The sequence below is a fragment of the Pleurodeles waltl genome, chromosome 3_1 (assembly GCF_031143425.1).
Source record: "Pleurodeles waltl isolate 20211129_DDA chromosome 3_1, aPleWal1.hap1.20221129, whole genome shotgun sequence".
NCBI lineage: Eukaryota > Metazoa > Chordata > Amphibia > Caudata > Salamandridae > Pleurodeles > Pleurodeles waltl.
In genome coordinates this window covers 1,921,039,809-1,921,066,868 of record NC_090440.1, presented here as the reverse complement: position 1 = coordinate 1,921,066,868, position 27,060 = coordinate 1,921,039,809, and the positions used below count along the sequence as shown (strand labels likewise).

The window sequence follows — 27,060 nt, the reverse complement described above, 5'->3', positions numbered from 1 at the left end:
GACACAGAGTAAAAAAAACTGATGCCAGTGCGCAGGGGTGGCACTTACATTCAACTCCATTATCACTTCCATGATGGAACAAAGTCAGTGCAGAATTGCAAAGCACCATCTACTTGCGCACAGGAGCAATGCTCCTCAAAATCTTTCAGATCCACTCTGGCACTTTGGGATAAAACGTATCAACTAGAATTAGTGTTACAGACGTTAAGAAACAAGTTCTTGTAGAAAATTGTGGGGGTCTCATGAACTCTTAAAAGAAAAAAAACCATCCATGCTAGAAATGCAGTTGAAGCCAAACATTGGAATCAGTAGGATCAATATGTAAGCTTGCTTTGTTTTCGGGTTGAGGAAAAAGCATGGGTTCTAATTGAGGTTAAATTCTGAAGCTCAACAATGTGAGAAGAGTTGGTATGTTCAAAGCAGGAATCAGTATGAGCATCTGGAGCCCTAAGCTCATAGGTGTTAAAAACAAAATATCAGAATATTGTTATCAAACATGTCCATTCTTTTAGTATCTTGGCTTGTTATATACTATTCCTAACTCTTGGTGTGGGTCCTTTCACTCACTTTTTAAGTCAGGAAATCTCAATCAATAACTGATTGCTCTCTTACCTACTGATGCCAAATGGTTCACGTATTAAAAAATATATATAGTTATTTTATTTCATTGCAACATGGTAAACCGCAAGATAGGGCGATAGGCCCGTTCCCCCAAAAAAAAGCAATTGTACAATTGAGAGAAGCAAGACGGTGCATCATTCACATATATTGACTCAGAACTTGGCATCAGACAACAGAGTCAGGGGAGGACAAAATGTACAATGATCTTAATGATAGCAGTACAACCTTGGAGCAATATCACGGCAAGGATTAATCACTTCCTCAGCACAATCTAGGCCATAGAACTTGAGCCAGCCCCCCAAACCTTGAGGAATTTATGTAGGCATCCTCTACTCTTGTAGGTGACTATCTGATAGAGACTTCTAGCTGCTGTCCATTTCCCCAAGTTCGGGACCTCCAGGACCACCCAGCGACGTGCTACCTCTCTTTTCGCCAGGCCCACATTACAAAAGATTTTAGCCCATAGGACATCCACGTCTGCCGGGGCACCGAGGACAATTTACTGATTCACATTATTTTTTATAGCTAAACTAGAGCTTTGGGCAAAACAAGCAGACATTCTCCCTTTCCATCCAGAGGAGTTTTGGAGCAGATCTGAATCAATGGGCATTTTCCTTGCATTGAATATTTTAAGTCAAAGTACTGCAACATTACATTATAATACTTCGGTGTATATCAAAGTCTGGGATCGCTCAAGAGTACCCAAAGAAATACCATCTGATTGATTTGAATCTAGGCTTTTTCCTGACAGCATCACCATTTAATTAATATATGGGCATTAACATTGAGAAACTAAGAAAATTACTAAACACATTGTGGGACTGGACATTTTCCATCTTCTGTATGGCAGTGATACTGCAATTTTGAACAAAACGCCAGATAAGTTGCAGCTATCTCGATCTGCAATATCTTATAAAAGCAGCATTAACAATGTAATAGTTAACGCAAGTAAATCTAAGATTATTACTGATGGCAATTGAAAGGCTTACTTTAGTCAGTAGATGCATACAAATTGTGCAGGTTGACTCTTACACTTATTTAGGAGTGCAGCAAGACGAACATCTTGGACCAGAAGCACATTTGTATGCATTATAATTTAAACTGGTGATTCTTAACCTGCGGTCCGAGGACCCCTGGGGGCCACAAATGTGTTCCAAATGAAATAATAATAAAATTCATATATTACAATTAATAAAGTACATCCAAATAACTAAGCAAATTGAAAATGTGAAAACGTTTTTATTTTATATTTGATTGTGACTCAAACTAAATATTTCATTATCTGAGCCTTTGGTGTATATTTGTTTTTGTAGTTGTTTGTATTATTTTGAAGTTCAGATCAAAGGAATTGCTTGGGTTGGGGATTCCCAGCTTCCAATAAAGCCTCAGTGGAGGCCCCTGGATTACCATAATAATTCACAGAAGTCAAAAAGTTAAGAACCGCTGATCTAAACTGTTTGTACCTCCCGTGTCTACTTAGGAAATTGCATTGCAAACGTTATAATCTCACCCTGGACTACATATTGCAAGTTCTGAAAGCCATATTAATTCCAACTTAGATGTATCGGGCCATACTGTTCAGAGATAAATTAGCTACATGGGTGAATAAGTCCATGAGAAGGTGATTGAAATTTGTATTTACTGTGTCTCTCTCCTTGTCACAGTTGTGACTGGAGTTTGCGTTAGCAAGCAAGGTTTCTGTACAGTACTAACTATATTTTTCAGCTGTTGTTTAAAGGATGCTGGGAAGAGTTCCATAAAGTCTCTTCTCTGGCTAGAAATAATGGGAGCTCAGACAAATCCCTTATACTGATCCCCTGCATGACATAATTGGACATATAGAGGCAAAACCTATATGGGACTAAGTTGTCTCATTTAATTCCCTAAAAGGTTTTCTAGGAGCTTTATGCTTTGAAGCCTTATATGTAACAGACTGGCTTAAGTAGTAAACTCAAAAATTACCTTGCTCCACAATCCTATGGCCGAAATTATAAATTGCTGTAAGGTGCCAATCTTTAATATCTTTGTGTCCTCGAGAAAAGTCAGTTACACACCCTATATACATTTGTCCGAGTTAGTATAAAAGAGTACTAAGTTATAAAAACTATTTTAAGAGGCTGGGGATTAGACAAGTTAATGCATCAGTCATGGCACTGGTTAGTAGGCTCAGACTTATTGCTTATAGAGTGTTTCAAGAAATTTGATTTAATTCTATTCCGGTTGCAGTATACACGCAAAAATGTTACTTATGTAAAATTACCAAAGGCTTAATAAGTTAAAACCCCATGTAGGCCTGGTGTGGGCACACTGTATGGGAAAATTATTTAATTATTTTTCCTGCCTCACCGAGCGTATTTAGAATTACTAAGCGTTAAAATAAAATTTGCAAATTTGGTTGTTTGTATGGCCAAATCATTTGTTTTTGTGCTGTCAAACGAGAAAACAAACACTTCTCTAGCTCTTTGTTGAAAAGTCAAAGGAGGATTTTATTTCTAGACAAATGGTGTTATATTTGTATTTATATTTGTATTTCTCTTTTGTAGATAAATACGATTTTTGATGTCTTGAGCGGCATGGGCTGGGCTACTTTTTCTTTTTGATTTTGGATTACACCGTTCTTCCTTCATTTTTACTAGGCCATTTTCATATTTCAGTTTTAATAGAGAACCGTAATGCAAACTAAGAATATTTTTTTACTTTATTATATTGTAACGATTTGAGATGATAAAATAAATGAATTGACTCCTGTGAAGACACTTGAGCAGACCAGATGATTTACACTGCTGGCTGAAAGCACTGACTACATATATATATGTGTGTGTGTTTATATAAAGCCCTCAAATTCACCACTTGTGGTATGTAATGCACAACCCAGATCATAACTGAAGCTTCTAATTTAGCAACCTATATATATATATATACACACACACATACATACAGTGGAGGTCACTACTGGGTAGTTGTAGTTAGGACACCACGTTTCCATAGAAAAAGTTCATCCACCTCAGCACCTTACTGGAATGTTTTATATCATGTGGCCCCCTTCCCAGGCCAATTCCAGGTCCCGGGGACCTCATCTGTGGGGCTATTTGACAACAAAAAGTGAGCAGGCGTGCTGCACCCCTCCTCAAGCCCCAATTGAAGCACCGGGAATCCCATCCCCTGGGTCATGTATTAGATTGAGGGAAGGTGGTTGTGCAGCACCACCATCCCCAACCACCACCACCTTCACCCCCGCCCCACCACCCCATCCAGGGCCATTTCCAGACCCCATCCACCAGGACACCGTAGATTCACAGGCAGGGAAATATTGAACTGCTCCCACCTGGCGGAAGCAGTAGAAAAGCTGCTCCCACCAGGTGGGAGCAGTGCCAGCCAGGGGAGTCAGCGGGGCTGCAAGAGCCTTGGAGCTGCCCCTGCAGCCTTCATTGTAAAAAAAAGAATAATGTTTTGCACCCCAGTTATAGAAAAGGAAAAAAAAGTTTTGTAGGCTACTGCATGACCCATGCTGGTGCTTGCAGGGAGCCGACAGTGCGGTGGGAGCTCTGGAGCACCCTCCACAACCCCCAACTAAATTTAAAGAGGTGGGTGTTCCAGGTGGGCACCCAAAACTTAAAAAAAAAAAAAACATAATAAACAAATAATAAATGGGTGGCTGTAAATGTGTCGTCTCCTACCAGCTTCAGCTCTTTTCAGCGAAAGGTTCTGAACATACGTGAGCCCCTTGGATGAATCCTGGTGACAGCAAACCACATTGGGAAACATTTGGAAAGCTTCACTTAGGCTGCCATGGATCTGTGTCCATTTTCAAGAAATGCTGCTGGAACAATTATCTGTCTGTTTCACACTTTGTTCCAGCGCTGCATGCATATCACTGCAGCAGATACTGAAACTTGAACTAACTCCTGAGGATAGGCATAGGAAATCTCTGAGTGGTTCCGTTTCTATTACATGTAGACAACTCACTGATCTATTATCAGCTTTTCTCGAGTTTTTTTTAATTTTTATTACAGAGACATCACTACTTGGACACAGTTGAACAGCTTCAGGAATGTTAATTTAAGGCTATTGATTGTCCTCTCAGTAACACTTCGGACAGCTCCTACCTTTCGAATAGCTGCAGTTACTTTTCCCCACTAGATACACCATTTTTTTCGGCTGCAGGAAGCTAATTTGTCTACTCTTGATTCAGTGATGTTCTTCCCTGTTCTTGTGCTTGCTTTGCGTAGAAGCATTACTGTCTTGCAGTGATCTGATTGGTTGAAATGTCACTCCACTGCAGACTTAAGATGTTTTTTTTTAGTCTGGGATTTGACAGAACTGCTGTCAAACCTGTGCTTACAGTATGCATAGCGTGACAGGTCTGCCCCTCGTTACCGTTGGCTTTCTTCCACTGGCCTCTTTCAGCCATTGACTTGAGACTTTGTCAATTACACCATGCACAACCCAGTGGAGTATTCCTGCCTCGCCTAAAGCTGTTGGTTTTTAAGGTGTACCCTTTCCTTACAGTGCTGGCATTGAGCAACATGAAGGTCAGCTCTACAACTGTGGCCTATTTTGCCGCTTCATGCTGGCTTCCTCTTGTATATCTTGCACTTTAAACGAGCCCTGTGGCATTAGTAATGCTTGTTTTATTTTGTAGTGAGCTCTCCATGGGAGTGCATGTGCTTCCTCTCGCTGCTTACTCCTTTATGTTTTCTTCTTCCTCCCAGTTTCTCAATTCTTCTTGTTGATTCATTCCGCTCCCCGTTGTATTTTGTTTCTTTTCGCGGGTCCAGCAGCTGCTTAGGTGCCTTTTGGACTGCTTGCTTTCTTTTTGTCCTAGCCTGCACGTTTTTTTCTCACCTTTTTGCTTTTACTTACAGTTCTAACGTGGCAATGTGCCTTGTTAGAAAAGTAAATTGAAAATGGCCATTGTATATCATGACACTCGCGCCCTCACCTAATGACCTACGTCATATCTTTAATAGGAAGCCCTTTTCAAGATTGTCAGTCTTGACGTATGGGAATGTCAAAAAGTTTTGGCCTGAACAGTAAATCGGCCCTTCAGTCCTGAGTATTAGTGGCTTTGTCAATACTTCTGTTAGGTGCACGCAGTGATGGTCGAAAAATCTCAACTCCCAAGTCGCTGCCTCGACTGTTGTGGTACAAAGATTGAAGTTAGCGAGTTTCCATACTTCTTGTGCACTAGCGGCTCTTTTTCGCTCGTTCACACCTTTGTTTTACTGAAGATACCAAGACAGATTCTGGTCGTCAGTGCTTCTCTCCTCCCAAAGTTCAGTCCGTCTCTTGGGAACGCAGAATGCTAAAGATAGAAGCCCTGCATCCATGGCTCCATCCAGAACAATGGGCACAGACACGCGCTCTGGCACGCGCGCCTTGCGGCTGGCGCCTGCGCACAGGAAGCCCTCGGACGTGGAGAGCGGCGCAGCGGTCAGCAGACTTCACAGGCACCGGTATCAGTGGTGGAGCATAACTCTGCAATCTGACAGGTTTAGTGCTGAGGAAGACATTTGACGCAAACTGTATAGGTAGGGAGGAAATGGGCCTTCTTAGTATTTTTAGCCCCCAAGCCCTTCGGGTAGGACTGAGGGGACTGGCACCGCTACAGCAAGGGGACTGAACTTTCTCATTGCTTGCGGTGGTTTACTTTGTGTTATGCTCAAGGTTTCAGAGATGGCCTGGCTACACAGAGCGCGTTTCTGTCTTTTGCCTTCCTCTGTCCAGGCAAGATCAGTACTGGCTGCAGCTACCTGCACTGGTTAACGGTGCGACATTTCGCATCCAACCCCCATAGCACACTGACTGCACCTCCGCGCAATGTGTCGCTGGAACTTCATCCCTTTCCCTCCCACGTTCATACTAATTATTGTAGGACTCGTGCTCCGCAGACGGTCACTGGGACTCCTTGTCACCCGTCGCTAATGCACTCTGAACTTCGGTTTAAGTTCATGTTGCGAGATTTCGACGGGGTCTCTGTCAATGTGCCTAAATTCTGACGCATTTTTTTTTATCCATGCTGTGAGGCGATCTGGTTTGCAAAGTCACGCGCCACTGTGCTTAGACTCTGATTCTCAGGCCCATCACTTGATTCGAAATCCGCTCCCGTCACTGTGCCTTTCCTGAGTTATGAAGCAGGCGACGTTTTGTCTTCATTCTGAAATCTACATTCAGAGACGGTTTCACCCAGTAGGTTCAGCGGTATGCCCTGTTATTCTGTCACATACTGATGTACCTATCACAGTGTCTAGAATCTGAATCTTTTTTGTTTCTGTTGCTTTCTTTTATATCCACCTTGCTTCGATATAAGGCCTTTTATCCTTCACGGCTGCTTTATCAAATTATATTTTGTATTCATCGTTTTTATTTGTTAATTCACTGTTTGAAAATTATTTTATTGAATTATTGATATATTCTGTGCGTTTTGTGCTGCACGAACTTCTTCCGATCTGTTTTCTAAGTTTTCTACCATGAGAAGTAAGGGTTTACATTTTTTGTCATTCTGTTCTATTACTTACTTGCGGTACTAGCAGAATATAAATTGAGTCTAAACTTGTTAGACCGTGAAAGTGGCCGGTCAGTGTGTCTAGATTCCGAAGCAGCCCCCATCCCTTACTCTAGTTTCTGGAGAAGAGACCATCCAACACACTGTGTAGATTCTGATTAAATCTGCCTCCGTGTTTATATCTAAAGGCGGCAGTCTCACTGCAAGCCGCTACCTCGATTGCGATGCATCCTGTGTCTTTAGTAGTGTCTCGGTCAGACACTTGAGCTGTTTTTCTTCTGGTATCTTTCTGAAACGCCCCATTTGCATATATCACACCTCGTTTCTTTCCTCTTCGGCATCTTCGCTTGATTCTCTCCTGTACATTCTTCCTTGCATCTCCATACCCACGTCTCCCTCCCACGCAACGTACCCAGTCACCTGTACGCGCTGCCGTCTTTAACTTTCGTTCTGTCAATGCTTTCACAGCTCTGGACCGCCATCACTGCCTTTTGCATAGAAATAACACAAAACTATTGCTAATGCAGGGAGGCAAATAATTGGGAGAGCATTTATACTCAACCCCTGTTTAACCCACTGATAGGCTTGAGAGAAATGCACACTACTTCGGGCATGAACCCCACAGCTCTGAGTTATGGCTTGTTAGAAACCCCCACCCGCAGCCTGAACTCACACAGACATATGCAGGTGACTCTTTTCACAGTAGGTGCTATAGCCTAGTAATATTTTGCATGGAAAAGCTACCGAAATGTAGTCTGGGGAAAAAAAATAATGTTGGGGAATTCAAGAGTAAGTAAAACATGAAATGTAAACACAAACAATATCGCTTTTCCCAGGCTTTGTGGGGCTGAAGAGGGGGAGGGGCAGGACAGTTACTGGTGGGGCAGTAATCCTCCCAGCCCCTTTAGCCACACCACTGGTATGAAGCACACAATTGCTGGTTATGTGGGGCATGGCCAGCTTGATGTCAGTCGAATGGTGCTACACATATATGTTAACAGGGGCCCGACTAGCTGGTAACCCCTGAACATGGCAAGCCTGAGACTTCATTGCTGTCATGTACAAGCCTTCGCTGCCCGTTCTGTTTAATTATCACACCCTCCCTTGGTATACGTGCCATGCTACCGCTTTTGGTTTCCGCATTACTGTTAGATTTGCTGCCTCGGTTCCCCGGAGCTGCCCACAGCTGCCACAGTAAGACTCAGAAGGGAAGGTGACTGGCAGGTCAGAGCCGGGGCTCCCATCCTGTCTGATACAGAAACCGCCCACTAGCCGTGCCACGGCCACACATCGCAGAGCAGCTGCAGTAAACGGATGTTCGGCAAACAGCACAGCGAGATATATTTCCAAGGTTTCTAATATTATGTGGCCCGCGTAGTGAGAGTTTTTGTCATCAGCTCCGACGTCACTGGGCATTATCTCCCTCTGTGCATTATCTCTCTCTGTGCAAGTATAGGATTGTAGCTCCCACCTGTGCAGGCGTATCCCGGGGGTCCTCACCTGCGCATACACGGGTCTGGAACGCTCTCATCTGATCAGGTACTAGACCATGATGGAACTATCCCACTAGTGGAAGAGAAGGTCCAGACTCTCTCACTTGTGTAGGTGTGGTCCTAGAGCCCCATCTTCCAGACATGGAGCAAATGTAGTGCTAGAATCTCACTAGTGCAGAATGAGCTTGCAGCTATGTGTTCCATGGATGGAAGTTGAACACCTAGAATCTTAGTAGTGCAGCATAGATCTGTAGCTCGGTGTGTGAGGCATGATACTAGATCTCAGACCTGCTCAGATGTGGAGCAGGAGTTCTCCTACTTGTACAGGAGAGGGTGCAGAGCTTTCTCGGCTATGGAGGTGTGGTACTTAAATCCAATTAGTGCAGAACAGACCTGAAGCACTCTTACCGGTCCATTCATGGTACCATCTCCAGTGCAACTTGAACCCGGAGCTCACTCACCTGTGTAGTTGAGGGCCTAGTACTCTCATCTGTGCAGGAATGAAGATGGACCTTTCTCACCTATGGAGGTGATGACGTGGTGCTCTTTCATGTCTTGAGTGGCGGTACTAGAATTCTCACTACTGGAGAATGGACTTGGTATGAGTCTAGATCTCTGTCACTTGTGCAGCTGTGAACCTGGAGCACTGTCACCGTGCAAGTGCAGGTTTGAATTGCTCACCTGTGCAGGAACGTGCAGTTTCTTGTCACAAGAGTAGACGTGAGTCTTGACTTACAGAGTTATAGAACTGGTGCTTGGTGCAGGTTTTGGCAAGAAGCCTTCACTTGAGAAGCTATGGTCTGTATCACCTATCTTGTGTACATGTCGGCCAACGGGCCCTATTCAACCTCTACAGTTGTGGGCTGAAGTTCTGTCTCGTATCCTTCTGTCTCGGTGGGTATGTGCTAGGTGCTCTCTTTGTGTTCACCTTTGAGCGAGAAGCCCTCTGACTTTTCCAGTTATGGTACTTGACAGTTCCCTCACATCTGCAGATTAGGGTCTGCATAATCCTTTGCCTGTGCAAGTAATGACCAGGGCCTCTTTCCCTAGGGCGTTGTTTCTTTTATGGGCCAGGAACTCTTTCTCTTGTACATGCATGGGCCTTGTGCATGCTAACCAGTATAGACAAGGGTCTTCAGCCTTTTCATCTGTGCAAGTGTTGTATTCGAGCTTTGTCTCATCTGTGCAGGTTCGTGTCAGAAGCGCTCGCCTTTGTAGGTATGGAACTCTAACCTGTAGGGATTGGTTAAGAGTACCCTTATCTGCCCAGGGATGGTCTGGAGCTTTCTCACTTGTACAGGGATTGTTCTGGAATTGAAACACAGATAGTAGCAGCGCTCAAACAAAGCATCACAGAACGTTTCATAGGTCTCTGTCTTCATTAAGGTCCCATTGCATTATGATAGATGTTGATCTTGTATTAGGTTTTGCAATCGTCATTTAGCTATAGAATACTGACAAATTGTAAACGAGGCAATCTTTCATTTAGACAATTCCATTTGCACTAAGGTTCTATCCTGATGTCATAACATTTAGCTTCCATTAAAGTTCTTTGGAGGATTCCTCTCTGTTAGGTGTTGCTGACTTTAAATGCTGCCGAGCAACTGAAATGATAAAATACTCAGAAATCTCTATCAGCATAGAGCAACCCTGCAATACAGACCACTGACCCTGAAAGCTGCAATTTCAAAAACGCAAACTCAGTCCTATCACTAGCTGTATATGGGTCTTGAATTCTATAACTCATGCAGACAGACTGGGGCTAGCTCACCCTTTCGGGTATCAGTCTGGCCCTCACGCACCTGTGCAGGGATGAGTTTTGTTAACGTGTGTAGTGAACTAGATCACTCTCACAGGTGCAGGGATGAGTCTGGACCAGGGGTCTCCAACCTCTTCTGTAGCGAGAGCTATTTCTGATTAGTGAATATCATCATGAGCTACCAAAGGCTAAGCTACTTGCGCGTTTTTAGCAGACATCCCCATTGCCGGCTTCCTTGACTGTAAGCCTAATGTCCATAAAGGCAGATATTATTGTTTGAAAAAACATACTTCGACTAGGGATACTATGACAGGGCAGCCGTGTGTGTGTGTGTGTGTGTCAGTGAGAGCATGGTTTTTGGTAATGCATGAACATGTGTGCATATAAATGGGCTATATGTGTATGGGTAACAGAGCCTGTGTTGTATGTACTTGTGGCACAGGACATACCTTTTGCCATATGTGGCACCGTTACATGTATAACACAAACATACAATCATTATTTTAAATTAAATGGGAGAAACTTAAAGTGCAAAAATGTTCTTAATGTGGAACATTTTTCTGCACTTTAAATTTTACCAAATTTAAAAAATGACTATATTTTCCAGTTATATGGCACAGTGTTCTACTGGGAGCAAGAGGCCTGCTGTTGGTAGATGCAGCCCTTTGAAAACAAAATTGTGAACATTAAAATGAAAAGTCAACTTAATCCTCAAGGTTACGTTTCATTTTAATTTTCTCCAATCACATTCTCTAATACTGAGTTGACAAGAACTTTTAGTTAAGCTTTAAGTACTTCAGTGCTTCACCTCTGTGCCCTTGGTCGTAAATATGACTCCAACATTATTCCTAATCAGGCCCTCCTATCTGCAGCCTGATGATAATGTAAGATAAACACAGCCTTCTCTTAACTTTAAAAGGAAAAATGCGACCCTGTGCTTATTTAAAAATGAGCTCCAAGTAGTTAGCTACTCTGAAAGGATCTGGGAGCTACTGGTAGCTTGCGATCGATTGGTTGGAGGCACCTGGTCTGGACCATTCTCACCCTTTTAGGGATGGGCCTCGAATTATTTTTCCTATAGGTGGATCTTGCTCAGCCACGCAGGGTAAGCCTGGAGCAGTGTCACCCTGGCAGGGATTTGTCTGGCGCAAGTATTAGACCAGAGATATTCTTTATAATGTACTTTAGGTGCCAGACTGGATCCAGAAGTATCTTACTGGGTGGTGCCATGCAGCTCTGTATTGGCCTTGTTCTGCCCTGGAAACAGTGGGGCATAGTAGCATATATGCACCACCACTTCTTGCTGACATCAATTCCTTTATTTTTGTGCCTTTGAACACTGATCCGGAGCTCCACTACCTCTTTCATCGGTATTTGAATATTTCAAATCAAACTTCAGTAGGCAAGAGAACACTGTCCCCATCTGAAACTACAGGGTTTAAACAATGGCTTGATCCTACAAAACTTGTCAGTAATGCACCAGCACAAGGTATGTGCAGTATACCTCTTAGGCTGATATGCGCATGCCATCTGGAACATGGCCAGTGAGATCTTACTGGTGATCCCGAAAGAATTTAGGGCCTCTCTGGCTCAGACCATTCAAGATGGTCAGGGTGTCACAAAATAAGTAATTCATGCTTACCTGGATATCACCAATTGCTTAGGGTGAACTGTTGCACTAATGTAGTGCTCCACCACCATGAATGGAGGCGATCCACAGGCTTTTCAGGCGATATGCAGGCATCCATTATGGATATGCCTTTCAATGCATCCCTCCTATTGGGTGAAAAAGGTGACTGCCTTAGAATGCTTTAAGGAAACTCAGGCTACAGTGTGGTTTCTGGGCCTCCTTACTCCTGCCACATAGCTTCCCGATCAGTTCTCGTCTTTTCAAGACTACTTTAGAGTGTTTGTGTACATGAAATGCCAGACCCCCCACCTACCACTACAGTCACCCCATCGTTCCGTGGCGGGGACAGGCATTTTGCACACACTGCTCTGGTCATCAGGGACATCAGTCGTCCCAGTCCCCCTTCTACTGAGGCATCAGCCTACAAGTCACTTTAGTTTGCCCTTATTGGCACACAGCTGCCCTATGGGAGGCAGGATCCAACACTTCCTACCAGAGTGGCTGTTCGTCAGGTCCAACATTGGGTCCTTGAATCATTCAGCAGGGCTATGCCTTTCAGTTCCTTTCCGACCGCCAAAGCTTCCTCACATCAGAGCGGCTCTCATTGGAGCACCATCTTTCTGCAAGAGGTGTGAGCTCTGCTGTCCAAAGGAGCCATCTAAAAGGTTCCTGACTCAGAAATAGGGACCGTTTTTTACTCCCGCTGTTTCCTTGTGCCGAAGAACGATGGAGGCCTTCATCCTATCTTACACCTTTGCCCTCTTAATGTCTTCCTGAGGAAGGACACATTAGAATTCTCACACTGGCCCAGGTTCTTTTTGCCCTCGATCCGGACCACAGGATGGTAGCCTTGGACCTACAGGACACATATTTTCATGTGCCCGTCCGTCAGTTTCACAGACTTTGGTTGCAGTTCAAGGTTGTACATAGAGCATTTTCAGTTTTCCGTTCTGCCATTTGTCCTTACAAGGGCTCCTCAGATGTTTATGAAAGTGATGGTGAAAACTGCCCCTCATCAGATGTTGAGATACCAGTTTTCCCTTACCTCGACATCTAGGTGTTGAAGTCTGGCTTACCACAGTTAATCATAGACCAACTCATGACGACGGTGAACCTCCTGACATCGTTGGGGTTCTCAATCAGCGAGTCAAAATCACACCAGACTCATTCACAGAGACTTTCTTTTGTAGTACCTGTCTTGGACATGTTGCAGTTCAGGGCCTTACCTCTGTCGCAGCAAGTTCAGGACATGATCCCGATTTTTCAGCCTTGGTCCTGGATCTTGATAAGAGCAGCTCTGAGGCTTCTTGGTCTGTTAGCCTTGTTCATCCTGCTCATTCGTTCTGATAGGTGTTGTATGCAGATTCTCCAGTGGAATCTAAAGTCTCAGTCTGCCCAGCACAAAGGAAACCTGTCACATGTCATCCAGGTTTCGTTGGAGACAACACAAGATCTGCAGTGGCAGCTACTGAACAGCAACCTGTCAGCAGAATACCCCTGTCATTTCTCCACCCAGTGCTGATTGTGGTGTGTACCTGCAGGAATGGGATAGGTCATCTGGGAGATGTGGGGCTCAGAGGAATTTAGTCTCTGGCGAAACCATCTCCACTGTAATCTATTGGAGCTTCAGGCCTTTTGTCTAGTGTTGAAGGCTTTCCTGCCACCCATCACAGGGAGGCTGCTCCAGGTTCGCAAGGACAGCACCACTGCCAGTCCCAAGCCATCCTGGTGGCCCTAGATTGGGCCAGGATGGTGTGGTACTTGGACCATTTGACCTTGTGTGTCTGCCTTCCGTTCATGGTACCACTTTGGAGGGATCTTCTGTCACAATGGTAGGGCAGGATTCTCCAACCAAACCTTCACAATCTACACCTCTATTAGTGGAGATTGAGCAGCAGCAGTTGGCTGCATTTGGTTCACCAACCAAAGTCATGAATTTTGCACTAACTGCCAGGTGGCTTTCCACAAAGTTCATTTACACTGGGTGCTGGGACAGATTTGTGGCCTGGTGTTGAGTACACAGGACAGACCCTTTACAAGCCTGTTGAATATTTTGTTATGTGTTTTGACTTTGCCTCAGCAAGGCTTAAAACCACTGTTGAAGGTTATTTATTGACTGTTTCAGCATTTCTGTCAGTGTTTAAATTACCTGTTGAGATGTGTTTTCTCAAAGGTCTGACATGTATCAGTGCAGCTGCCTTTCAGCACCTTTTTTTCCAGACATACTGGTGCCGAGGGTGAGAGTGGACTTCTTCCCATAAGTCTTGACTTCTTGTAACACTAGGCAATCCATCTATCTTTCAAAGTTATTTGTCCGCCCTCATCCTTCCTACAAAGTAGAAGCTATTTCATCTGCTGGACCCCAGAAGACCCTTACATTTTACATTGATCACACCAAACACCATCAAGTAGACATTCAACTTTTATGGGTTCTCTCGGGCAAAAAAGGGTGTAAAGCAGTACAGAAAAGCACTCTGTCAAGGCGGGTACCCCTTTGCACTAAGATCTATTACTCACAGTCCAAAAAGCAGCCTCTCTAAATACTGAGGGTTCATTTTGCTGTGTTGGAGTTCTTGTCCTTGACATCTGTAAAGCCACAACAGGGATGTCAGTGCATATGTTCACAAGGCACTACAAATTTGGATAACCAATTCTGACAGGATGTGCATCTCGCATGTTCAATCCTGCAAGACGTTTTCCATCTGAGCCCACTCCACAGACCCTCCACCTTGGGAGGTAATGTTTTGATAGCTAGTCTAACGGTGAGGAATCTGTAGTTAGAAGAATCCATCAGAAGAACAAGTTACTTTACCTCGGTAACACACATTTTAATGGATACTAACCACAGATTCTTCACTGCCCCCTCCCTTCCTGTTCTCTAGCGTAGTCTCTCTTACCATCTAAAAAAAGGTCCCAAATTGGAGATCTGCATGTTGGTACCTCAGATTGTTTTTGGCTGAGTGTCCAGTGGTGCAGAAGGAGTCAAGCAAGAAATTAATGTCAGCATGTAGGAGTGTGTCTTTCAAGCAGCTCTGTTTCATCACTTATGGGGTGGAACCAAACCAGTGTGGAGTTGTATAGCTCATCCTAGCGCTGTGTGGGTGCACTATGAAACGTTTCCAGATTCAGTCTGACACCTTGGGAATATTCTAAAGGTTAGGAATCTGCGATTAGATAGTCACTCAACGTAAATAACTTTTTCCTGTTTGGTATGGGACATACCCAAGAAGCTGTGGTTCTGGTGCCCTGTCGCTTGTACAGATAGTGGACTATGTCTCTCTTGCCTGTACATTTATTTGTCTGAGGCATTCTTGATTTGCAGGTATGGATGTAGAACTATCTCAATGTCTGTGAGTTGGAAACTCTCATTTGTGCCGGTATAGGTTTGGAACTCTTATCTGTGCAGGTATGAACCATGCTCTTGCCCATTGTGGTGTGGTTCTCAAGTACTCTCACCCTATGCAGATATCGGTCTGGGGTGCTCTACCCTGTAAAGATATGGGCCTTGTGCTCTGCTACCCTTGCAAGTTTCAGCCTCGAGCACTCATGTCTGGGCAGGTATGGAACTAGAACAGTGTCTCAACCTCTGTAGTTGTCAACTCCATCACTTGTGCAGGTATCTCACGTGTGTATGCATGAAAATGGTGCACTTTACTCTATATAATTGAGCCGGTTTTCAAGTCAGTCCTGTGCATGTGGTGGCCTGGAGCCATATCACAGGCGCATATATGGATTTGTAATTTATTGATGCTTAGACAGATTTGTACAGTTGTTCTGCCTCTTCAGGATCCCTAGCACTTTGTTCGAAGACGGTATGGGCCTAGAGCATTCTCCCACCTTTTGCTCTTTAGCTCTTTTATCTGTGCGTATACATGACTGTGCCTTTGACTAATCCATGGCTATAGCACCTGTACCAGAATGGGCCTACTGTGCTCTCTACTTGCTATTTGTTTAATTTGGTGTTGCCTGGAATTGTGCCTTGTGCTGCTACTGTTGACACGTGTTCCTTTGTGTTGCAGGCTGTGCTGGAGGATCACATGAGACAAATAGAGCTTGAAATTCGCCCACTCTTTCTTGTTCCTGACACCAATGGCTTCATCGACCATCTGCCCAGCCTTAAGCAGCTGCTGGATTGCAAACACTACATTCTGGTTGTGCCCCTGATTGGTAAGCATAAAATGAACAGTGGGGAGGGCCTCAGGGTCACTACGCTATCATTCGACTGTGAGAGCCAGCCAATTTTATTCTGTACCTGGGCAGTAAAGGGAGTTGGGAAGTTTCCTGTGTTCTCTATTTGATTAATGTGCCCATCAGTTAGCAGTAATCGAACTACTTAAACGAAAGTGACAGACACCACATCCTTCTTGTTATTTACTGGTATGGTAAGATATAGTAGATCCTAGGTGAACTTACTGTGTCTGTGTGGGAAAGGATGTCTGTCAGGGATGCCTTCTGGCCCCTCTTTATTTAATTCCTAAGCAATCTAGAACTGGCACTCAAGGATGTTGAAAATGACTGTCCTTTTGATAGCGGTATCCCTGTTTCATGTCTGCTGTTTGAAGACAAGGCAATGTTAAGAGCTGGAACTCAAATTAAACTGCTTAATGATCTGTCTGCTTTCGAAACATTCTGTGAGAAAACAAATTGAGGCTGAATGTTCAAAAATGTAAAATCCTCATTGCCGGGGGTAAACCTGGAAGATAATTTACGTTCTTGAAGTGATACAGTCCTCTGACAAGTTTGATTTTCTGGGGCGACAGTTCAGCTTAAATGAACAGAGTGCGCTGAGGTATTAGAAAGTGCCCAAATGCTAAACCATTTTGTGTTGGGGGATTCGATTGTAAATAGAGTTTGGTTCTATTTCTTCCCCTTCAGAAGAGTGAATATAGAAGCAGGCTTATTTCATGGTGCTATGGCTTGAGTTTGTGCTAATCTAAACCTGGTGAAATTCCCAAACTCCTCTTTAAGATCTGTCTGTAACCTTCCTCACTGGGCCCCTATGTATCTTGTTCACTTTGATTTGCAGTCTAAAGTACTGTAGTCTGAAGCTATTGACTCTGCCGTTCTGGTGAAAACTATAGTCAAACCCTTTTGTGTTGCTCTGTCAGCAGGCACTGGAAGAGCTTCTTAGGTGTCATAGTGTGCTAAGGCTTCCATGAGTGGATCATATACGTAAAATGATTTTTACATGTCTCAGATTTGGGGTACGATAGACCTGATAACACAGGGAAGTGCTATGTCGTGCATAATACAATTCTGGAGCACTATGCTAGTATAAGATTTAAAGTTATCTGCAAATCCTTACTTGGTCTCCATGGCTGCTATAAAACGTTTGTGAAAAGAGAGGAATATCTGGACCATACGACATCTTTGGCTATTCAAAACCTCTTTATTAAGTTTGGGTTAGGCATTCTTCCAGTGGCTAATTGGACATTTAAGTGATGTTAAGCAAACTCTTATGTTTTCCTTGAGAAACATGGGATAGTGTGAAGATTATTCGGTTCGTTTTTCTGCTTTATTTTACACTAGGTTGGGACGTTTGTGGCTTATCACTACCATAAAATCTGTAAATATAGGAACAGGGAAGGGTAGTTTGTTGTCATGTAAAAAAAAACTGAGAGCCTATTTATCCAGTTTTGCAAAGTAAATGATTTGTTTAGGGCCAGTCATTGTTCAATAAGTGTATCAATTTCGAAATATTGATGATTAAATACAAAAAAAGTTCAATATATATTTAAAGATTTTTGCGGAGTTAGATTTTAAGCGCTATTGTATTAATTACCTGGAGGATTTATTTGTCCTCTTCTTCTAGGCACTAGCACTTGATGATAAATTATATGAAAACTAAGAAGACATTTGAAAGAGTTCTTTAAATGTAATCTTTTTATTTATTTTTCATTACGTTGTCTGGTATTATTGTCTAGAGATGTATGTTTTATTTAATATTCTGAAATAAACATTACGATGATGAAACTATTGTAGTAGTCAATAATCCACCAAGGTGTTTTGTTAGTAAGGCTTTTTATTGGCGTTTCATCACAATGCAGAGTCGCATTGCTTAAACCTCCACAATTAGAATGCAATTATGTATGTAATTTTTCTGGCTCCTAAATTGTCCTGCATTGTAACTAGTCCATGAACCCACTGCAGTAGTCCCCTCAGTGTTTCAAACAAGCCCAAAAGAGTCATTCCACTTCCCCCTCACTGTGCTCCTGTATGGAATCCATTGTTATGCTTCTGGGGGAGTTCTGCACTTCATATATGGGAAGTTCTCTTAGGCAACAGCCATCCAGCCCTGCTTTCCCTCCAGTAGTCATATGGGACACTCCTTTACCACAATTTTGTGTGATAGCTCCCGCCTCCCTAGAGTTAGTCCCAATGCCAGGAGTTTTTTTTTTCCTCGTGAATGAAATCATGCACAAACATTGAGCAATGCTGTCCCTGGTGTACTGTCCACAGGGTCCCATAAAACCTCTTGAAAACCCCCTGCTATTCCTTCCCAAAAGGGATGACAAATTCTTCATGACTAAACTGTAATAACAAAATACCCTTCCTGGATCTGGAACTTAAGGTGGGCAGGGCTGACTCCCTGTACATTCGCCACAAAGTCTGGGGGTTATAGGACACTCAATGCAGATGCTTACTTTTCATCTGTCTCCTGGTAGCTGATGTGACTACCTCTCTTAGTGCTGTATAGGCAGTTGTCCAAACCTTGTTTTGTGGTAGGCCTAAGTCTGCCACCTATGCATACCAAAATCAGCCGTTGTTATGACAAGGGCTCTGTATGTTCTGGAAATCGTGTGAGCCTCTGTCATCGGTGATATCGTCAGTTTAACCTTCAACAAACTAAAGACAGGTATCTCTTCATATTAGTGAGAAAGGAGGTTGAGGTTATGTCCGAGTTGCATGTATCAGTGTGTGTAGTAGGGTAAATTCCTTTCCGTGATCAGCAAATAACTTGACCTATGTTGAGAACATTACCTTAAGGTGGATCTCCCAATCCTATCCCATATTCCAAAGTCCTGGAGTACGGACTCCTTGGTGAACTAGTTGCCTTACTATCGCGGGGTCTCCTGTAAGCCTACCCTCTCATTCCGTTTGTGAAAGGAATGTTTGCCATACATATGTTATCTCTATGGTGCTGGTGGATAACAGCTGAAGGTTTCGGGCATAGAGGTGCTGGAACACTATATTGTGCTCTATATACTGGATCATTTGCGGGATGTAGAGCCATTAATTGATAACTAAGTCAGAGGCTTCATAACATGAGGCAACTCTGGCCGTGGCCAGCTCCTCGTCAGAGGTAGTTTTATAGCATTTTCTCATCTCCTCTTGGGAGGGTTCGATATGGTGATATCATGTGGCTGGGGTTGGAGTTGTCCCCTGGGTATGACTGTGGATGCTGTTTATACTGTGCAGAGGGTTTTGGTTGATAGTGCTACTAGTTCCAGCCAGTGAAGTTACTTTATTATGAGTTGATATGCGCAAATTTGTGGGCTTGGCCACTAGCCAGGCTGAAGTGTGCACGGTGCTTCCAAAAGGCGCCAGCAGGGCATTCCACTATAGCTATTAATTGGTGGTGTAGGAAATATTCCAAGATTGTGCAAGGAGGAGAGGTGATAATTTTCACATTTCACAACATGTATCAAGAGCGGCATAAATGTCAGACACTATAGGGAGGCCTTATTGAATTGAACTGGTGCCAAGATGTGATCGGATCCCTGATTCATGTAGTGTTTTTATTAATGGTTTGTGCCTTGGTGGAATTGAGGATATTGAAGTATTTAGTTTCTTTTTTTGGGCTCGGTTTGAAGAAGTTTGGGATCTCTGTATAAGAGAGAGTAACTGTGGAGCACTCTTCAGTAGTTTAGCAGTTCTAGAAAAGAAAATTTACTTTTTGGGATGTTTTTGAGGGGCAGTGTTTGGGAGAGTGGTTTTCAGAGTCTGCCATGCGAAATAATTGCTGTGGTCGGTACCGAGGTTTGGCAGCTGCAGTCATTGGACACCACGTACATCATAGTGGTACCAGCCAGAATTGGGCCTGCCGCTGCTTACAGCCTTACTAAGCTTGCACGGAAACATAAAGCTCCTTGCAGTTATTGGTAAACATTCCTTCATCCTGGCAGTGTGGGCCATCTTCTGGGTGGTCTGGCTCGGCTGCTAAATATCTGAAGTGGTCAAATGTGCCTTTGGCTGAGTTGCACTAGCTCTCGGGTCCCATGCAGAATTATCCCAACTGCTTTCATACTAACCTTGAAGGTATGCCTGGCTGTTCGATGGTCATGTCTTGCACCTGGGTACTGTTACATGTCCTTTGAGCTCATGGGGCAGAGAACTTGTTGGATTGTGCAACCATGCCTTTATTACAGGGACTGCGGCATAGGTGTGGGAGGTTGTGTATTTTCAACTGCTCACGATTCATGCTATCTTGAACCTGCCCCAAGAACCAATCATTCTATTCTCACCATTCCCAATAAGCATCTGTGCACTGGCTTTTTGAAATGCTTTCGCCAGCTCTTGTCATTTCACACAAGCATGGTTCCCTGCTCCACCGTCCCTTCACCTGACCGTTCTGCAGGTACCACCTCTCTAATCCATTACACTCTGCTCTCTTGCTTAGCTCTAGCCTCTCTATTCCTGTGCCTATCATACCCTCACTTACCTCTGTGCTATTAACTTTAGGCCTAGCCGAGCTATGCTCTTGACTCCAGATTGCCTTCATTTGTTCATGCTATGCAGTAAATGCCATAGGGCCTTCATCCAACACTCCTGTGCCTTCAACCTCATTAACCCTGGATACTGCCTTTCAGTTCTCTCCAGTCCACCCTCCCATCAAGAACCTTTTCTGCCCTCCACAAAGATGTCCATTCAGCATTCCATGGAGTGCTGTCTCCCACTCACTTTCTGTAAAGGATTTGTCATTTCATCATAGTACATTTCAGGGAAATACTGTTTCAATGTTCCACTGACTACAATTTAAATTAAAAAAGTCTGGTTTTACTAATACTTACATGGAAATGAAAGATTTTAGGTTGAAACACTTTATTTAAAACTATGTAGGAAAGTACCTTCTTTCTTGGCATGGCTACCCCCATTTTCTGCCTGTTGTCAGTGTGTTTGACTGTGTTCACTGGGATCCTTCTAACCAAGACCCCAGTGATTATGCTCCCTCCCTTCTAACTTGGTAACTTGTACCATTTTCACTGCACATTTGGAATATTGATGCCCCCATGTAAGTCCTTAGTATATGGTACCCAGGGCGTTGTGGTGCCAGGAGATCCCCATGGACTGCAGCATGTAGTATGCCACCCATGCAAAGTGTTCTGCAGGCCTGCCATCGCAGCCTACATGAAAGGGTGCATGCACCCCTTCTCACCATAGGTCACTGCTCCAGGTCCCTATTTCACCCCTATGGCAGGCCCTCCTAGCACAGAGGGCAGGGTCCAAGTACCTGTGTGTGAGGGCACCCCTGCACTAGCAGAGGTGCCCCCACCAACTCCAGTGCCATTTTCATGGACTTCCTGAGTGCCGGGATGCCATTTTATGCGTGTACTTGCCATAGGTCACTACCTATGTCCAACTTAATGGTAACTCCGAACCTAGGCATGTTTGGTATCAAACATGTCGGAATCATACCCCATTACTGTTGTCAGTATTAAAAGTATGAATCCATGCACCCTGGGGGCTCCTTAGAGGACCCCCAGCGTTGCTTTTATCAGCCTTTTAGGGTTTTCCGGGCAGCCCAAGCTGGTTCCTGCCCTCCTACTGTTTGAGCAGTTCAAGCCGAGGAAGGCAGAACAAAGGATTTCCTTTGGGAGAGGGAGGTAACACCCTCTCCCTTTGGAAATTGGTGTTACATGGCTTGGGAGGGGTAGCCTTCCCAAGCCACTGGTATGCTTTGAAGGGCACATTTGATGCCCTCTGTGCATAAACCAGTCTACTCCAGTTCAGGGACCTCCAGTCCCTGCTCTGGCGTGAAACTGCAAAAACAACAGAAGATGGACGGAATGCAGAACAAATCAAACATTCACCCCCAGTCACAGATCTGGGTTTAATCCTTCAGTTTTTTTGCTTGCCATGCCATTCCAGATCGGACCCAGCCATATTCAAATCAGTCTTGACCCTGTTCCCCATAGGAACAGTCCAGCCCGAACTGCCAGGCCAGGTCCTCCCTGGGCCAGAAATAAGCATCCTGGGACCGGAAAGTGTGTCTGGCTTTCCAAAAGGTTAGTATTGTGCCTTTAACATGCAAAGAAACATCCCCAGTATGGAAAGGAAATACCGTGGCCATTTGTGGGGTCTATTTCCATTGCCAAGCATGGTTCCATCTTCTAACATGGCAATTGGCCAATTTCTGATAGAGGTTCCCCTCAAAGTGACTTTTACCACAGTGGAGGAAGGCTTTTTGATGAAGAACATTGCTTATATAATAACTCATTGCTGCAGAGTTACTCCTGCTAGTGTGGCTGAGATAATGCACCATAGCGACAGACGCAAATTCTGCCAGCACAATTCAGAATCAACCTACGAGATGAAATTGCCAAAATGCTGGCTTGGAAACTGAATGCCATAGTGGAGGAATTTCTGTGTCGCAATGAGGAAACCAATGCGAGAGCTGGAGCTATTGAACCCGTTAAATGCAAAGGTACAGATAACTGCTGGGGAGAGGCTCTTTATCTCTCCTTGTGGAAAACTCGATGCATTCGTTGCTATAACTTTTTCCCATTCAGTGTGGACTTTTCTGACATTTTCTTCATCATTCCGTTAATATCTGAATCCCCTTGCAAAGAGATTCACCAAAATACCCCGGTTTTCTGTTCATAGAGGGAAATAGGTTTACTTGTAAGGCAGAGAGATCTTAAAGTTCCCATTTGGTATCTGTATTTTTTTTTTTTTTTAAGACAGCTGTTTGAGAATTCTATATTTTATTTCTTGACTGTCTTGAATTATCTTCAGTTTGTCATTTTGCCTCTCCGAACAGGAAACACAGGTTTATGGAGCCCTTTGGGAATTGACAGAAAGTTTAGTTGATCGGGCCAGGCTCTCAGAATTGGCTGGGTGCGATCAAGGTATTTTGGTGCTCTTGAGGTCCTGAAGTCCTGCTTTCTTCATGGTTAAGGTCAAAGTTTGAGAGCCTCAAATTACAGTATCTCTGGATCTCTCTTTATTGCTGACATTCCATGGGCACCTTCTGAGCAGGGTTTGGGAACTTCGGTTCTCTTAAGATCCTCGATGTTTAGAGGGCAGAGTTCAAAGGATGTGGATACAGTTTTCACTGGGCACTTTCATAGCACACTAAGGGCCTGATTCCAACTTTGGAGGACGGTGTTAAACCGTCCCAAAAGTGACGGATATACCACCTACCGTATTACGAGTTCCATAGGATATAATGGACTCGTAATACGGTAGGTGGTATATCCGCCACTTTTGGGCCGGTTTAACACCGTCCTCCAAAGTTGGAATCAGGCCCTAAGAGACGTGCATGTGCTTTATATACATAGTTATGGTTATCAGATTTGTGTCTGGAGCCCGGTGACCACCAGGGAGTAAAATACTCCAGCTTGATCGCAACAAGGCAGAGCATGTATGGCTGGGTCTGATAGGTCCCCCAGTTTTAACAAAAAAAAAAAAACTTTTTGGCCGGTGGATAATTTAGCCAGGCAGAGTTACTACTTCAGGCTGCCTATCTCAACATAGGCATTTCCTCAGGCGCATTAGGTCAGGCCAAGCAGAAAACGTTTAGCTTGGTCATAGCTGGAGATATGGAGAACATACCACCCTGGTGTCTAGGACGTAGCAGCCAGGACCTAAAAAGTCAGTCAGGGTGTTTCTTTATCAATTTACAGTGTATTCAGTCTTTATACAGTGTTATGGGGATCAGACACAAGGGTTCATCTCCAACATAACCAGTAGTTTTTTTTATGCACTTTATAAATATCTTATAAATACATCAAATACTTTCAGTCTCGTTACTTTGGTAAGCTTGAACAAACTGGTTTTGATTTTAATTGGAATAAGTATGTTAGCTCTCAGCTAGACAGCTCAGAACCATATCTGTTTTTGGGCTGTCATTTTTTTCCCCGCTTCATGGGCACTGTGGAGGATATGGGCAATTTCAGTGTTTGGAACTGTAGTTTTTCCACACTCACCTAGGGCCTTAGATACTGGTACTTGCAGAGGTTAGTTTCATTTATTCTTCAGTCATAGCAGCAAAGTATATCCGAGTGAGTTTTTAGGGGTGCAGACACAACATAAGACAGTGGTTACAGACCTAATAATGAGAAAAAACTTGGACAGATGTGTTTTTGTTACAGAATAACCTTCAAAGTTACAGTAGGAGATTTGAGCAGGGGTTAAAGAGTAAGTTCTAATCTATTTATGATGGCTTGGTTGGCTCTTCTTGCCTTTTGTTATTCACATCTTTGCATATTTTACAGTGATTAATGAATTGGATGGATTGGCAAAAGGACAAGAGACAGATTACCGTGCTGCAGGCCATGCCCGTCTGCTACAGGAGAAGGCAAGAAAGGCTGTGGAATTTCTGGAGCAGCGGTTTGAGGCCAGGGACTCCTACCTGAGAGCACTGACTAGCCGTGGCAATGAGCTTGAGTCCATCGCATTTCGCAGTGAGGACACCACTGGACAGAAGGTACAGCCTCAGAACGCCCCCAGGGAGAATCCGGAAAGGGTCTCCATTGCTGCCCTTGGAGATAGATGGGGATGCAGCACAGGGTCTTTTTTCTGAGATAAATAAGGTGCAGCATAAGTAATGCATTGGGAGGAGGCATAACATCAATACATTATGTTACTGGCAAAGGGTGGAGTTGCACTGCATTAGTGGAAGAGGTGAGGCACTAATACTGCCTGTTGTATACGAGGGGGTGTAACAGCATTCCTTTTTAGAACGAAGCCTACAAAACATTGCAGCTGTCTGGCTTGCCAAATACATCTTGGGGACATTTGGAAGGCTTCCCAGGCATTCTGTCCATTGCTTAACATTAGCTTTGTGGTTTGCAACTCACATTTGGTTGCTTTATATTTGCCGCCTTTATTTGTTTTACGCTGTCCAGCTTGAGTTCATCCTTTCCATGGAACATAGCCTATTTACTTTACTTTTCCACGAGTGCTCGCTTTCTGTAAGCAGGCCTTTACATTTTGTTCTTATCTTGTCACATTTGCTGTGCATTCAAAGACCAAGGCCAGATTTCAGACTCTATCTTCTGAGGCAGCTTGGTGTTTACTTTACTTTCTCTGGCTTCAGAGTGAAAGGATTTATGTGACAATCTTGCTATGAATTAAAAGTCTTTTTGTTAGCACACAACAACATTTAAATATATGTAAATGAACTGTGCAGATATTTCAGAATGTATCAGAATTAGGAAAACACAAATGAAGCACATTTTTTGTAATTCTGAAGAGTGGTGGAAACAAATATTTTAATACAATCAGAACACATCAATACAGTAGGTAATTACATTTCTACACGTTATGATTTGTGCCTTGTATACGTTTATCGGTAAAACTGTAGGTCTTTGCAAATGTAATGATCATTTCAGTTGAAAATGGTTTGTCTGTAATGGTAACGAGCTACCTTACCATGCATACTCCACTCTGTGCCACTCCTCTCTACTGTACACCACTCCGCGTCACTCTACTCTCAGCCACGCCACTCTTCATCATTGCTCTCTATGCCACTGTACTCTACAAAACTCCACTCTAGCCCACTGTGTACTGGAAGGTGAAATAAATAAAATCAGCGCAAAGCGTATATTACGCTAGCAGAATTGAACAAGCCTCGGGCTCCTCTAAAGAGGTCTTTCAGGTGCTCAAAGAAATTCTTCAGTCTCCCCTAGATGGGGACTCAATTGAAGCTTCGGAAGAGCACAGTAACAGTCTGGCTCTGTTCTTTTAACCCCTTCGCTGCCAGGCCTTTTCCCCCTCCTGTGCCAGGCCTTTTTTTGCCTATTTGGGGCAGTTCGCGCTTAGGCCCTCATAACTTTTTGTCCACATAAGCTAACCAAGCCAAATTTGCGTCCTTTTTTTCCAACATCCTAGGGATTCTAAAGGTACCCAGACTTTGTGGGTTCCCCTGAAGGAGGCCAAGAAATTGGCCAAAATACAGTGAAAATTTCGTTTTTTTCAAAAAAATTGGAAAAAGGGGCTGCAGAAGAAGGCTTGTGGTTTTTCCCCTGAAAATGGCATCAACAAAGGGTTTGCGGTGCTAAACTCAGCAGCTTCCCAGCTTTCAGGAACAGGCAGATTTGAATCCGAAAACCCAATTTTTCAACACAATTTTGGCATTTTACTGGGGCATACCCCATTTGTGCAATTTTTTGTGCTTTCAGCCTCCTTCCAGTCAGTGACAGGAATGGTCATGAAACCAATGCTGGATCCCAGAAACCTAAACATTTCTGAAAAGTAGACAAAATTCTGAATTCAGCAAGGGGTCATTTGTGTAGATCCTACAAGGGTTTCCTACAGAAAATAACAGCTGAAAAAGAAAAATATTGAAATTGAGGTGAAAAAAACATCAATTTTTCTCTACTTTTTACTCTGTAACTTTTCCCTGCAATGTCAGATTATCGAAAGCAATATACCGTTACGTCTGCTGGACTCCTCTGGTTGCGGGGATATATAGGGTTTGTAGGTTCATCAAGAACCCGAGGAACCCAGAGCCAATAAATGAGCTGCACCCTGCAGTGCGTTTTCATTCTATACCGGGTATACAGCAATTCATTTGCTGAAATATAAGGAGTAAAAAATTGCTATCAAGAAAACCTTTGCATTTCCAAAAAGGGCACAAGATAAGGTGTTGAGGAGCAGTGGTTATTTGCACATCTCTGAATTCCGGGGTGACCATAGTAGCACGTGAATTACAGGGAATTTCTCAAATAGATGTCTTTTTTACACACACTCCTATATTTGGAAGGAAAAAATGTAGAGAAAGACAAGGGGCAATAGTACTTGTTTTGCTAATCTATGTTCCCCCAAGTCTCCCGATAAAAATGGTACCTCACTTGTGTGGGTAGGCCTAGCGCCCGCGACAGGATAT

At 43.7% G+C, this 27,060-nt stretch overlaps 1 protein-coding gene across 3 annotated transcripts in view; it reads left to right on the top strand.

Moving 5' to 3' along the window:
* SMG6 (SMG6 nonsense mediated mRNA decay factor) overlaps positions 1 to 27,060 on the top strand; it is an 890,340-nt gene that overhangs the window by 800,800 nt on the left and 62,480 nt on the right. For all 3 annotated transcript variants that reach the window (XM_069226152.1, XM_069226151.1, XM_069226153.1), the window contains 2 exons: positions 16,028 to 16,175; positions 24,446 to 24,657. In XM_069226152.1, the coding sequence (XP_069082253.1) occupies positions 16,028 to 16,175; positions 24,446 to 24,657 (360 nt within the window). The remainder of the gene's footprint in view (positions 1 to 16,027; positions 16,176 to 24,445; positions 24,658 to 27,060) is intronic.